At 45.0% G+C, this 15,912-nt stretch overlaps 1 protein-coding gene across 2 annotated transcripts in view; it reads right to left on the bottom strand.

Moving 5' to 3' along the window:
- The window catches only part of KIZ (kizuna centrosomal protein), a 286,874-nt gene extending 276,003 nt beyond the window's left edge, over positions 1-10,871 (bottom strand). For both annotated transcript variants that reach the window (XM_077486023.1, XM_077486024.1), the window contains exons 1-2: positions 10,681-10,871; positions 2,149-2,211 (exon numbers count right to left, since the gene is read on the bottom strand). In XM_077486023.1, coding sequence (XP_077342149.1) covers positions 2,149-2,211; positions 10,681-10,763 — 146 coding nt within the window. In that variant the 5' untranslated portion in view covers positions 10,764-10,871. The remainder of the gene's footprint in view (positions 1-2,148; positions 2,212-10,680) is intronic.
- Between the last annotated feature and the right edge of the window lie 5,041 nt (positions 10,872-15,912).

Below are 15,912 nucleotides of genomic sequence, written 5' to 3'. Positions count from 1 at the left end.
GTCCGTCAATGAACGAAAGAGAAAGGTAATTTACTGCGTAATATACCTCCAAGAATCAACTTTCCAGGTTCATACACATTAATTAGAGGGACGTATTTTATCACTAGGCACTGTACTTCAAAGCCTGGTGATTGCATAACATTTCCCATAATTAAATGTGATGGCCCAACAACACAAAACACTGCAACAGAGGAGGTAAATAGAACGTTGTTGTTATTTTATTTTTTTAAACGAGACTTTACAATCACTTTAACTTTAGTCAAAGCTGCACAGTTTGTTTTTGTCTACAGGCGCCCCCTACCTGCATGGGCAGGTTTTTTTTGGTAAAAGGTGAACTAACCCTTTAAAGCCTTGTTACATGGGCGGTTAAGGGGCAGTTTAGTCACAGTTTTACCAACCCAGGCAAGCCAATGAAGGAAGCACATGTGGTCACTCAGGGCTGTACACATGCTGCTGCAAATATTATACCCTTATTGCATTTGGCAGATTGCTTTTTCAGAGAGGCAGCAAGATGTGAATGGTCCTAACATTATAGGCTAAAAACATTTGACCAGAAATGGAAAAAACACGAGGGAGACCGCTGTACTGTGTACAGAATGTTCTTTAACGTGATTGTAAAGTCTTATTCTCCTCTTCTCGGGTCCCGCGCTGGCACTCTTGGCTCCTTTCCCCTTCTGAGTTCCACCTGCTCTGGGGGCACTCATGCAGGCTCCATCCTGAGCTGCGCTGTCTGCATTCATAGACACAGACAGCACAGCTTGGCCCTGCCCTCCTGTCACAGGATTATTTGACTGATAGCAGCAGCAGGAGCAAATGGCTCTCCCTGCCTCAGAGCCACTACAGATTGGAACAGAACAGGATCGAATGAGGGCTCAGGTAAGTATAAATGGAATGAGGGGGGCGATACTGATACATAAACATTTTCTACCTTAAAGAGGAAGAAAACTTCCCTTGATTGTTTGTACCTATAGGTACTGTAAAATATCTCCTAAACGTGCGCCGTTTAGGAGATATTTACTGTAGGTGCCACTGATGACATTATCAGTGCATGTGCTCTGAAGGATCGACCGCCTGTGCCATTTCTTCAGAGCCCTCTGCTGTGACCAGCGCAGGACCCGCGAGGGGCCCTCTAATATTTGCAGTCCTATGTCCGCTTGGATGGTGAGGCTAGCACCTCCACTCATGGCGCAGGCGCCGTTCATCTTCAGAGATTTTCCGAATCTCCTTCTGTTCCGTGCTGCGCCTGCGCAGTACGGGGCGGACAGTATCCGATGGCCGGACGCTATATGGCAGCACCGGCGAGGGACCAAATGAAGAGGAGGATCAGGGCTGCTCTGTGCAAAACCACTGCACAGAGGGGGTAAGTATGACAAGTTTGTTATTTTTAAACAAAGAAGAAAAAAGACTTTAATATCACTTTAAAGAGAACTAAGCATAAAGCAGGACTAAAGTCCAGCTATCGATTACTGCATTCAGACAGGCCCTTTATTGTAGATATGACATGCAAAGTCTCATAAAATACACCTACCTATTCGCCGTCTTCTGTGGCATGTAAACTAAGCTGCCCATGCACAGTTCAGCTTTCACTGCCAGCATGGTCCCCGTGTACCAGGATGACCAACTCCTGTGCGTGTAAAGGAGTGACATCATCATGTGCCAGACAAGATGACCACAGAACGGTGAACTATCACATTGTGCCCCCCATTGGATAGTGTCTGCTGTGTACTGCGCCTTAACCACCCATGTATCCAATGGCCGGACGCTATATGGCAGAACACCACCACCCAGCAGAAGAGGCCAGTGCCAGAAACAGAGGAACAATAAAGAAAAGATACATTTATCTCCACTTTAAGTAGTAAACAAAACTCTGCATGGGCACCTCTTTGCTGCAGAGAAGACATGCAATGTACACTGAGCTGGAACGACTGACTCTTGTACACATGTGCGGGATGACATCATTCTCCCACTAATCAATGTAAGAGGCCAAAAACTGGGCACCCAAAAGTGGCCAGGGAGACAATGACAGGGGCAAGGAATGTAATCGCCACGTCACTGGAGGGTGGAGGGAAGCATTTCTGGGGGTTAAGTTCCATTTCAGCTGATCTTACTGATAGAAGGAAACATTTCAAGGGCATCAGCTGTACTTACATGTGTGCATCAGATGTGTTGTACTGAAACAGCTTCTTCTCCAGTTCCAACCTTTTTATCTCACTGTGATTTAAACAAGAAATATGAAAATAAACTTATTAAAAGAAAAAAAATATATATATACAATTCTTAATATTAAGACCTCTATCCTATCATATCTAGTACTAAAGCTTAGGCAATTATTGATAAAGCAGCATATAAGCATCCTAATGTGCATGGACACATAGGATAACACTGAGCTGCCACTACAGGCAGAACACAAAACTCCTGTAGAAGCAATGATTTTTTTAAGTCCAGTGTGCATGGACACGTACATTCAACAGGTTCACTGCGGGTGAATCTTCCTGATCCATGTGTTTTGACAGTGATCAATGAATATCTGGGGAAAGTCACATTCATGGCTTGATAAATATGCCCCTAAGTGTCTCCTTCACATGTGTGATCTTGCCTCCACCCTCAGCACACCCGTGCGTCTTTCCTGCTCCCAGTACCCTTTATCAGTAGAGAGTTGGACCTTCCAGGAAACAAAAGGTATCCTTCCTATATTCAGTCCTGTATAAAAAGAGAAGGGCACTGAAGGTTTCACACCCACTGTGTGAGTATATACCCATCTCTGTACAGTTGTGCTCATAAGTTTACATACCCTGGCTGAATTTATGATTTCTTGGCCATTTTTCAGAGAATATGAATGATAACACAAAAACGTTTCTTTCCCTCATGGTTAGTGTTTGGCTAAAGCCATTTATTATCAATCAACTGTGTTTACTCTTTTTAAATCTTAAAGACAACAGAAACTACCCAAATGACCCTGATCAAAAAAGTTTACATACCCTGGTGATTTTGGCCCGATACCATGTACACAAGTTGACACAAAGGGGTTTGAATGGCTATTAAAATGTAACCATCCTCACCTGTGATCCGTTTGCTTGAAGTGTGTGTGTGTGTGTGTGTGTGTGTGTGTGTGTGTAAAAAGGTCAATGCGTTTCTGGACTCCTGACAGACCCTTGCATCTTTCATCCAGTGCTGCACTGAAGTTTCTGGATTCTGAGTGATGGGGAAAGCAAAAGAATTGTCAAAGGATCTGCGGGAAAAGTTAGTTGAACTGTATAAAACAGGAAAAAGAATAAAAAAAATATATACAAGGAATTGAGAATGCCAATCAGCAGTGTTCAAACTCTAATTAAGAAGTGGAAAATAAGGGGTTCTGTTGAAACCAAACCATGATCAGGTAGGCCAACTAAGATTTCAGCCATAACTGCCAGGAAAATTGTTCAGGGTTCAAAGAAAAACCCACAAATACCTTCAGGTGAAATACAGGACTCTCTGGAAACATGTGGTGAGGCTGTTTCCAGATGAGCAATAAGGAAGCACTTGAAGAAAGATGGGCTGCGTGGTCGAATCACCAGAAAAAAGCCATTACTACGTAAATGTCACAAAGTATCCCGCTTACAATACACCAAACAGCACAGAGACAAGCCTCAAACCTTCTGCCACAAAGTCATAAAGAGCCTCAACCACAAATACCACAAAAGATGTTAAAAGGGGTGATACACAGTATTGAGAACAGGGGTATGTAAACTTTTGATCAGGGTCATTTGGGTAGTTTCTGTTGTCATTATGATTTAAAAAGAGTAAACACAGTTGATAATAAATGGCTTCAGCCAAACACTAACCATGAGGGAATGAAAGGTTTTTGTGTTATTCATATTCTCTGAAAAATGGCCAAGAAATCATAAATTCTGCCAGGGTATGTAAACTTATGAGCACAACTGTACAAGCTGTATGTGGTCATAGCCTTCTCCCTCCAATCCTTCTCCCAAACATTGGCATACCCTCTGCACTCCTCTCTTGAATACACTGCTTTCTGTAAATGCTGTTAGCACTTATTTGCTGTACATACTGGCTGCTGTCATACATCCTGCACTCATCTCTCCTGCAGATAAGGTCTACTTTCATATCCTTTGCACTCCTCTCCTGAAGATTCTGCCCCCTCTCATAGCCTCTGTACTCCTCCTGCAGAAACTGCCCCCTCTCATATCCTCTGCACTCCTCTCCTGTAGATACTACCCCATCTCATATCCTTTGCACTCATCTCCTGTAGATACTGTCCCCTCTCATATCCTCTGCACTCCTCTCCTGCAGATACTCCCCCTCTCATATCCTATGCACTGCTATCCTGTAGATACTGTCCCCTCTCATATCATATCCTCTGCACTCCTCTCATGTAGATACTGTCCCCTCTCATATCCTCTGCACTCCTCTCGTAGATACTGTCCCCTCTCATATCCTCTGCACTCTTCTCCTGTAGATACTGTCCCCTCTCATATAGTCTGCTCTCCTGCAGATACTGCCCCCTCATATCCTCTGCAATCCTCTCCTGCAAATACTGTCCCCTCTCATATCCTCTGTACTTCTCTCCTGCAGATATGGCTCCCTCATATCCTCTGCACTCCTCTCCTGCAGATACTGCCCACTCTCATATCCTCTGCACTCCTCTCCTGCAGATACTGCCCCCTCTCATATCCTCTGCACTCCTCCCCTGCAGATACTGCCCCTTCTCCTATCCTCTGCACTCCTCTCCTGCAGATACTGCCCCCTCTCATATCCTCTGCTCTCCTCTCCTGCAGATACTCCCCCTCTCATATCCTATGCACTGCTATCCTGTAGATACTGTCCCCTCTCATATCATATCCTCTGCACTCCTCTCATGTAGATACTGTCCCCTCTCATATCCTCTGCACTCCTCTCATGTAGATACTGTCCCCTCTCATATCCTCTGCACTCTTCTCCTGTAGATACTGTCCCTTCTCATATACTCTGCTCTCCTGCAGATACTGCCCCCTCATATCCTCTGCAATCCTCTCCTGCAAAATACTGCCCCCTCTCATATCCTCTGCACTGCTCTCCTGCAAAAACTGCCCGCTGTCATACCCAGCACGCTCCTCTTCTAGACAAACAGTCCTCTCTCATACTCTACGCACACCTCTCCTGCACATAAAGTCCACAGTCCTACCCTCTGCAATACCTACTGTGCTGTTCCTCTGCAAATACTATCCACCGTCATAACCCTTCTGCACTTCTCTCCTGCACACACTTCTTTAGCATTGTCCGTAATATATTCCCTGTTCTGGTTTGGGCAGACATTTGCTAGTTGTTGGCACAGAATCTATTAGAGAAGCATGATTAATTGTTAAAAAATTGTGATCTCGATTCAACACCCCTCGCGATCTTAAAGCAGAGTTCTAGTCAAATTTTTGTTTATTAAGAGTCAGGTACAAAAAGTGTAGCTGCTGATTTTTTAATAAAACATCCACTCACTGGTCCCATGATCTAGCGGTGCACTTAACCGCGCTGTGTTCTCCCCGAGCCCTCTCTCGCAGCTCCGGCATCTCTACTATGGACACCTGGCTATGACAGCTTGTGGCTTCACAGCCGGATGCCCACTGCGTATGCGCGAGTGGCGTTGTGCTCTGTGACTGGTTCCAAAGTCTTCTAGGACCTGTCATATGTCCCAGAAAACAGGAGATAGAGCTTCCACGTCTGATCACCTAGGCGACCTGAACAGAAGTTGGAGCAGGTACCTGTCAAGATCGGGTACCTGCTCCCCCCTCCTCCCCAAAATCTCCCTTTTACAAAAAGGAGCCGGGGAGGAGGACTTAAAGCAAAAATTCCACTTTTGGGTAGAACTCCGCTTTAATCCAGCATTTCCACAATTCATGTAACAAGCGCAGAGCAGTTCTCCTGCTCACAGCTGTAAAAAAAAATAAAAAAAATAAACAGCAGGCGGCAATGTTGATCAACAACATTGCTCAGCGCTGAAAGAGAGATAAAAATAAACATTGTATCCTTCTGTTCTTTTAGCGTTCAAAGGGATGATCTTCGGTCTGCAAATGAGGTCAGTTTAACAAATTAAAACGGTAGCAAACTGTGGAGGAAAAAAAAAAAAACCTGCAAGACAATAGCATAATGAGCTAGTATGCATCGGATACCAGCACATTATGAAATACTTACCTCAGAACGAAGCCCTGCAGCGGCACCGAGTCACCGCTGAGGGAGCCGACATGTTCCCTCGTCATTTCTTCCAGGATCACTGGCTCGAGTGGCAAGAGCTGCGATGACTTCACTCCCTTTGCGATGACTTCACTCCCGTGCATGCATTCGGGATCCCCCCGTTTAGACAAGATACACCAGACCTGCGGAGCGAATGGGCCACTGATGTCAGCGGCTGCATGCAGGGTCAATATCTCCTAAATTGTGCAGGTTTAGGAGATATTCTTTTTTTTTTTTTTTTTGTTCTTTATTGAAAGGGCAGAGAGATAAGGTACACAACTTTCCATGGTTACATTAGACTGATAAAATAGACATAAACCAGTGTAGTGACAGGTGAGATATACGACATATCACAGGTGGTACATTGACCTACAGCGCAAAGAAAGAGAATCCTCCAAAACATCTGCATAATCCAATGAATTCTCCCCGCTGCTCCATAATGGGGCGCCTCTCTCGTTACGGGGACCCCTCCGCCACGCTATAGAGGCCAAAGTCGTTCTCCAGGAGTATGCCTGGTACACTGAGCCATACCACAAATCTCGCCCCGGTAGGAGATATTCTTTTTACCTACAGGTAAGCCTTATTATAGACGTATAAGTGCTGCCAGCATTGCTGCAGAGGTTGAAGGGGTGGGGGGGGGTCAGCCTGTCATTGCTCAGACCATAAGCCGCACGCTGCATCAAGTTGGTCTGCATGGCTGTCATCCCAGAAGGAAGCCTGTTCTAAAGATGATGCACAAGAAAGCCTGCAAACAGTTTGCTGAAGACAAGCAGACTAAGGACATGGATTACTGGAACTATGTGCTGTGGTCTGATGGGACCAAGATAAGCTTATTTGGTTCAGATGGTGTCAAGCGTGTGTGGTGGCAACCAGGTGAGGAGTTCAAAGACACTTGTGTCTTGCCTACAGTCAAGCATGATGGTGGGGGTGTCATGGTCTGGGGCTGCATGAGTGCTGCCGGCACTGGGGAGCTACAGTTCATTGAGGGAACCATGAATGCCAACATGTACTGCGACATACTGAAGCGGAGCATGATCCCCTCCCTTCGGAGACTGGGACACGGGGCAGTATTCCAACATGATAACGACCCCAAACACACCTCCAAGATGACTACTGCCTTGCTAAAGAAGCTGAGGGTAAAGGTGATGGACTTGCCAAGCATGTCTCCAGACCTAAACCCTATTGAGCATCTGTGGAGCATCCTCAAACAGAAGGTGGAGGAGCGCAAGGTCTCTAACATCCACCAGCTCCGTGAGGTCGTCATGGAGGAGTGGAAGAGGACTCCAGTGGCAACCTGTGAAGCTGTGGTGAACGCCATGCCCAAAAGGGTTAAGGCAGTGCTGAAAAATAATGGTGGCCACACAAAATATTGACACTGGGCCCAATTTGGACATTTTCACTTAGGGGTGTACTCGCTTTTTTTGCTAGCGATTTAGACATTAAAGTGGTTGTAAACCCTTACAAACCACTTTGACCTACAGGTAAGCCTAGATTAAGGCTTACCTGTAGGTCTAAGAAATATCTCCTAAACCTATATGGTTTAGGAGATATTTGCCCGAAGACAGGCACCACTGTCTACGGCGCATGCGCCGTAGACAGCGGCGCGCAGGTGCACTGAGAGCGGCATCGTCAATGACGAAGATGCCGCGCGTGTCGGCTCCCGAGCGCACTCGCGGGAGTGACGTCATCGCGGCTTCGCTGAATGACAGCGGCGGAGCTGCGAGACCCCACCGAGAAGATGGATGCGTCGGATTACAGGGGACAGCGGTGACTTCGCTGGCTTCTGTGTCAGGTAAGTGACACATAATGGACTACTATGCGATGCATAGTAGTCCATTATGCTTTGCCTTTGCAGGGAATCAAAGAGGAAGTAAACCCATCAGGGTTTACTTCCTCTTTAATGGCTGTTTGTTGAGTTATTTTGAAGGGACAGTAAATTTACACTGTTATACAAGCTGTACACTCACTACTTTACATTGTAGCAAAATGTAATTTCTTCAGTGTTGTCACATGAAAAGATATAATAAAATATTTACAAAAATGTGAGAGGGTGTACTCACTTTTGTGAGATACTGTATAATGCCTAGGTTCATGGTTCCAGTGTGTAGGAAGCTGTATCTTGACGGAGGCACCCAGGTTGGGTGCCAGGTGGTCCGTCACATCCACTTTTAGTGGATAGTCCAATGGACCCTGTGAAAATCTTCTCAATACTGTGTAATCTTCACACCACCTACCCAAGTGTCACCAGCTCCCAGTAGGACACTTACTTTCCAGCTTATATTGCCTCACATTCTTACGTTCGGCAAAATGCGCTTTATCTCTTTAGTAAATTTACTCCACCATTGGGACTCTCCAGATCAAGTTGCTTATATGCATAAAAATTTTGCTCATAAGAAAAAGGGGAAAAAAAAACTAAAAGGAACTCCAATAATGTTAAAAAAAAATAAAAATAGAACAAAAAAATGAATTTCCCATATGCTTCAAATTACACTCACAAGCCAAAAAATCTTTGTAGCCTTCATACTGATTGCAATCCCTGGATAAGGTCGTGATGATGAAACGCATCGAGATGCGGCTGTACGGCAACCAGAAGTGACAGAGCAGTGGTCGGGTGACACGCCGAGTTCATCGACCTGGCTAAGTCTTTCCAGTCACTATAGCGACTTTATACAGTATGACGGCTATAAAGATTTGTTGGCTTGTGAGTGTAATTTGAGGAATGTGGGAAATAAATGGTGTTTAACATATTACACTATTGGAGTTCCTTTGTATTTTTCCCCCTTTCTTATGACCAAAATTGTTATGCATATGAGGAATTTGATCTGGAGAGTCCCAATGGTGGAGAGAATTTACTAAAGAGATAAAGTGCATTATGCTGAATATGAGAATGTGAGGCAATATAACCTGATGAGTGAGTGTCCTACTGGGAGCTGGGAACACTTGAGCATGTGGTATGGTGTGACGATTACACAGTATTGTATTTCACAGGGTCCTATAGGACTATCAAAAAGTGGACTTATATGTGTATTAATAATATTTTTCTACACAAGGACAACACTGGGTGTTCTTTCATTTTTAAATCTCACAATACACCCCACCAGAAACTTGTATAGGATGTCATTAAATAGGTGTCAGGCTTGCACATCCCGTGGGCTTCCAGATGTAGAACTAAAGGTCTATGTATGTTTTGTGATACACCTATGGAAAGCTGCGAAAAAACCAACAACCTCCGGCTGGTAGGGAATCTGTGATCTCAGCATGCCTAAAACTGAAGAGCAACGAGAGGACACAGCGTTTCCAGCCTTCACCCGTCACCGAACCAGAGATCCCAGCCCTCACCCGTCACCGAACCAGAGATCCCAGCCCTCACCCGTCACCGAACCAGAGATCCCAGCCCTCACCCGTCACCGAACCAGAGATCCCAGCCCTCACCCGTCACCGAACCAGAGATCCCAGCCCTCACCCGTCACCGAACCAGAGATCCCAGCCCTCACCCGTCACCGAACCAGAGATCCCAGCCCTCACCCGTCACCGAACCAGAGATCCCAGCCCTCACCCGTCACCGAACCAGAGATCCCAGCCCTCACCCGTCACCGAACCAGAGATCCCAGCCCTCACCCGTCACCGAACCAGAGATCCCAGCCCTCACCCGTCACCGAACCAGAGATCCCAGCCCTCACCCGTCACCGAACCAGAGATCCCAGATTTCACCCATCACCGAACCAGAGATCCCAGATTTCACCCGTCACCGAACCAGAGATCCCAGATTTCACCCGTCACCGAACCAGAGATCCCAGATTTCACCCGTCACCGAACCAGAGATCCCAGCCTTCACCCGTCACCGAACCAGAGATCCCAGCTTTCAACCGTCACGGAACCAGAGATCCCAGCCTTCAACCGTCACAGAATCAGAGATCCCAGCCTTCACCCGTCGCAGACCCAGAGATCCCAGCCTTCACCCGTCGCAGAATCAGAGATCCCAGCCTTCACCCGTCGCAGAATCAGAGATCCCAGCCTTCAACTGTCACAGACCCAGAGATCCCAGCCTTCAACCGTCACAGATCCAGAGATCCCAGCCTTCAACCGTCACAGATCCAGAGATCCCAGCCTTCAACTGTCACAGACCCAGAGATCCCAGCCTTCAACCGTCACAGATCCAGAGATCCCAGCCTTCAACCGTCACAGACCCAGAGATCCCAGCCTTCAACTGTCACAGAATCAGAGATCCCAGCCTTCAACTGTCACAGAACCAGAGATCCCAGCCTTCAACTGTCACAGATCCAGAGATCCCAGCCTTCAACTGTCACAGATCCAGAGATCCCAGCCTTCAACCGTCACAGATCCAGAGATCCCAGCATGCCTTGGTGCCTGGACCCTGAACCAGCACTCCTCATGAGTCTGACTCTGGACCGGGCAGTACAGAGCCGTCCTGCGGTTGGTCAGATCAAGTCTCCCTGTCCCTTGGCCCCGCCCAGCACTCACCAGTCTCTCAAGCTGCGTTGTAGCTCCCCGATCCGCTCTTCCAGCCCGGCGTCCTCCCGGAAGCGTCCGGCAGAGCCCATCATCCCCGATCACCGTCCCCCCGGATCCGCTCTATTCCATCCACTGAACATTAACTGGAGGATGTACTACCCACAATACTATGCGAAGAGTCATGGCCGCTGGTAGCCATAGTAACCGGAGAAGCGCGATTGGTCACATGACCATTACAGTTGATCACATGACTTCTTTGGCTGTAGGTGATTGGTGTGATGAGTTGTTGTGGTATTTACAGCTTAGACCTGCTGGAGGATGCTGTCATGTGCTGTCCATGTAGAGACAACAGACCAGATCATCGGAGGGGAGAAGATGTGCGGGAGGATCGTGTATAATACACAAGATCTTTCATTCATCCTTTATTCATGTATCCATTAATACATCATTCATTCGTCCCCATTTATTCATAATTCATTTATCTATCATTCATTCACCCCCATTTATCCATCATTCATTCACCCCCATTTATCTATCATTCATTAATCCCCATTATCCATCATTCATTCATCCTCCATTTATCCACCAGTCATTCATCCCCCATATATCCATCATTCACCCATCCCCCTATTTATCCAGCATTCATTCACCCCCCCCCCCCCCATTGATCCATCATTCATTCATCCCCCAGTTATCCATCATTAATTGATCTCCTATGTATCCATCATTCATTCATCCCCATTTATCTATCATTCATTCATCCCCATTTATCCACCATTCATTCATCCCCCTATTTATCCATCATTCATTCATCCCCCATTGAGCCATCATCCATTCATCCCCCATTGATCCATCATCCATTCACCACCCAGTTATCCATCATTCATTCATCTCCCATGTATCCATCATTCATTCATCTTTATTTACCCACAATGCATTAATCTCCCATTCATCCATCATTCATTCATCCCCCCATTTATCCAATATTCATTCATCCCCCATTTATCCACCATTCATTCATCCCCCATGTATTCATCATGCATTCATCCCCCATTTATCCATCATTCATTCACCTCCCATTTATCTAGCATTCATTTATCCACCATTCACCCATCCCCCATTTATACACCATTCATTCATTCATCCATTTATCCACCATTCATTCATCCCCCCATTTATCCACCATTCACCCATACCCCATTTATACACCATTCATTCCTCCATTTGTCCCTCATTCATTCACCCCCCCCATTTATCCATCATTAATTTATCCCCCATTTATCCCTCATTCATTCATCCCCCCATTTATCCATCATTCAATCATCCCCCATTTATCCATCATTCATTCACCCACCATTTGTCCATCATTAATTTATCTATCATTCATTCATCCCGTTTATTCATCATTCATTCACCCCCCCATTTAGCCATCATTCATTCATTCATCCTTCCATTTATCCATTATTCACCCCCCATTTATCCTTCATTCTTTCATCCCCCCATTTATCATTTATTCATCCCTATTTACTCATCATGCATTCATCCCCCATGTATCCATCATTCATTCATCCTTGATTCATCCATCATTCATCCTCCCTCATCCGTTCATCATGAAGAATTAGTGAAGAAGAATGGCCATCAGAGTGATGATAGTACCCCATGTCTTATGATTGTTTATACAGGACATATCAATAGAGATTATTCAGTCATGATTGTAGATTGTGTCCCATGCACACACCATTGAGGGTGATTCCTTTATCTTCCTGCCCATCGATTATGTATAAAGAAGCGGTGCCCGATCTATTTCTACACCCGCTCTATTCCCCCATAGCAGTTCTGGATTATTTGTGGGCAGGGATGAGCTTAGTCGGACATGAATTGTAACCCTCCTGAGCGGGGAATGTCTTCACCACTTATGATTGGCTGTCCGCAGTGACAGCTTCTTGGCGGGATAGTTGAGTTGGGTTTGGACTTATGTCCGCTCATGGCAGAGCCCATCCTAGTACGCGAGGAACACTGAGCTGCACATGCTTAGTTTGCTTTACATTCTTAGCACACATCATCTCAGGACAAATACGCTCATGTGCCCAGGTGTGGGCATTACATCTTCCCGGTCTGGCTAATCAAGACCTCCGAAGACCCTCAATCCGGAAGAAGATGCTGGTGTTGGAGAGGGAGCAGACAGACATCGCTGGAGGGGAGATGAGCATTGGAGCGTTTAGTTATGCCTTAAAAATATCGGACGAACGATTGTCCTTTTGTTAATTTTTTTTGCATTCTAGTCTCATATCGAAAACAAACGGGTTACTAGGCTTACACATGTGCAGAATGAAAAAAATAGTTTTGTTTTATTTCAATTCATATTTACATAAATTTCTTTAGTCAAAATTTGTTTAAATTATTTAATTCCTTTTTCGATTTCGAAATTAAAATTTTCAGAATTTGACAATTTGTCAAATTAAAATCGATTCAAATTCCATTCAAAATCAAATTTATTCTATTCAAAATTCGAAATTTGGAAGATGGTGATATTTTTTCTATTCTATTTTTTTCTATTCTTGTATTTTTGATTCATTTTTTTTCTTTTCTATTATATTCTGTTCTTTTCTACTCTATTAAAATTTATTCTATTTGAAATTCAAATTTTTCAGAAGATGGTCATATAGTTATATTCTTTCTATTCTATTCTATTATTTTTTCTATTCTATTCTATTTTATGCTTATCTGTTAATTCCTTTTCTATTCTATTCTTTCCTATTTTATTCAAATGTATTCTATTCAAAATTTCGGAAGATGATTATATTTTTCTGTTTTATTCTATTCTATTATTTTTTTTTCTGTTCTATTCTATGCTTATGTTTTCTATTCTGTTCTATTTTAATTCAAATGTATTCTATGGTCAGAAGATGGTTATATTCTTTCTATTTTATCTTATTCTATTTTTTTATTCTATTCAATTCCTTTATTTTCTGTTCTATTTTATTCTGTTCTTTTATTTGCTATTCCATTGTGTTCTGTTTTACTCTATTATTTCCTATTCCACTCTATGCTTTAATTTCTATTTTATTCCTTTATTTTCAATTCTATCCCTTTATTTCCTATTCTATAATTTTCTATTATTTTATTTCGTATTCTGTTCTATTTTTTATTTTCTACTCTATTATTTTCTATTCTGTTCTATTCTCTTCCTTTATTTTCTATTCTGTTTTATTCTCTTTTGAAATTGCCGAAAATGCCATTTCGACCGATATGTTTCGGTGGCCGAAATTTCGGTGCATCCCTACTTTTTTTTAAGGTCACTTTGTCACGTTGAACCCACAAGGCCCGCTGGCTGAATATGGCCGTCGTCCGTCTACTGCTGCTGCGGAACCCCCCTTCTCCCTGCCCCCACCTTGTCTCAGCAGTCGGCAGCAGAGAGGTGAACTCCTCTGCCAGATCCTGATCTTCTCCGTGCAGCTGTGGAGACGCTTGTCTCTGCCCCCCCCCCCCCCCCCCATCTCAGCAGTGGGCAGAAGAGAACACCTCCTACAGGTCCTGCGCTTTCTGTGCAGCCGCAGCACCCCCTCATCTCCCCTGGTCTCAGCATTCAGCAGACTCCGACAGCTGACTCCAGCCCTTCTCTGGTTCTCCTGCAGACCCTGATTCCCAGCGCTGCCCCCAGTTTCTTCCCAGCAGCAGCACAAGATAACGGGGGGTGCACTGTGATGTATAGGGGAGATGGGGGGACTCTTGACATCTGATGTAAGGAGGGGTGGGGTGCTCTGGACATCTACTCTTAGCCCTTGTACACACGGTCGGACATTCCGATGGAAAATGTCTGATCGGACCGTGTTTTCCGGATAATCCGACCATGTGTGGGCTCCATCGGACTATCCGACCGACAAAGTTTTAGAGCTGGGCTATAACATTTTCTGACAACATGATCCGATCGGACTTTGTCCGATCGCTTGTAGAGAATTCCAATTGGACAAAGTGCCACGCATGCTCAGATCAAATTCCTACACCAAAGCTATTGGCTACTAGCCTGAACGTAGTTCCGTCGTAACGAAATAACGTCATCACGTCCTGAACGATTGGATTTTCCGACAACTTTGTCCGACCGTGAGTACACAACACCAGTTTCGGACAAAATCCGTCGGACAAAATTCAAAGGATTTTGTTTTCGGAATGTCCGACCGTGTGTACGAGGGCTAACAGATACAACTGGCCCTTTGAGTACAACCATAATGCTGATGTGGCCCACAATGAAATGGAGTTGCCCCTGCTCTGCCTAATAAGGTGATCAGCCTATGGACAGCAGTACTCGGACTATAATTCAAATATGCATTTGAACTTTATGCCAAAATGTGGACTTCTCCTAACTGATGATTTTGATGTTGAGTAAAAGAAGTTGTTTTTTCCAGTCTTTTAAAGTGTAAGAAGTGAATGACTTTCTCTATGAAGAAATAACACTGCCTGAGGGAACATGGAGGAAATGGGAAGGGTCTAGTTAAAGGGGTTGTAAAGATAAAAAAAATTCAACGTAATGCATTCTATGCATTAAGGTGAAAAAAGATCAGACAATGCCGACCCCCCCAGCCCCACCGTTTTACTTACCCGACCCCTCGAAAGTCCCGTGCTTGCACCTGACATCCTCTTCCCCCTGGCCGTTGCTTGGTTACTGCGGATGGATTGAAAGCAGCGCAGATGGATTGAAAGCAGCGCAGCCATTGACCATTGGCTCGCCATTGCTGTAAATCACATCCAATGACCCGGGGGGCGGGGCCAAGTGATACAGTGAGCGGCTATGGCCACCGGCTGTATCACGGGAGCGTGCCCCCAAGCACTTCTCACCATGCGAGGGAGCTTGCATGAATGTGAGAAGTCCTTGCGGGGGGGAGCGGAGACAGCCACCGAGGGACCCCAGACGACCAGGTTCGGGGCCACTCTGTGCAAAACGAGCTGCACAGTGGAGGTAAGTATAACATGTTTGTTATTTAAAAAAAAAAAACCTTTACAACCCCTTTAAGACTGAGCTAACTAGCATGAAACAGGAGGGCAGGACAGAGGGAGGTACCAAATCAAACAAGTAAACAAGTTGTAGTGGCCTGAAACTAGATGTCAATAAACATTAAACAATAGTAGCCTGATGTAGTTCAATACAACAAAGGAAACAAAATACAAATAAGGTGGGACAGAATACACTTTGCAAAGCGAACAGTTTCTACTTCTTTAGTCAACTTTGCTGCCTGCAGTTGAAAA

This window comes from Lithobates pipiens, unplaced genomic scaffold, assembly GCF_037356315.1.
Source record: "Lithobates pipiens isolate NorthernLeopardFrog02 unplaced genomic scaffold, aLitPip1_a1.2 Scaffold_18, whole genome shotgun sequence".
NCBI lineage: Eukaryota > Metazoa > Chordata > Amphibia > Anura > Ranidae > Lithobates > Lithobates pipiens.
This window is presented reverse-complemented; position numbering and strand designations above follow the sequence as displayed.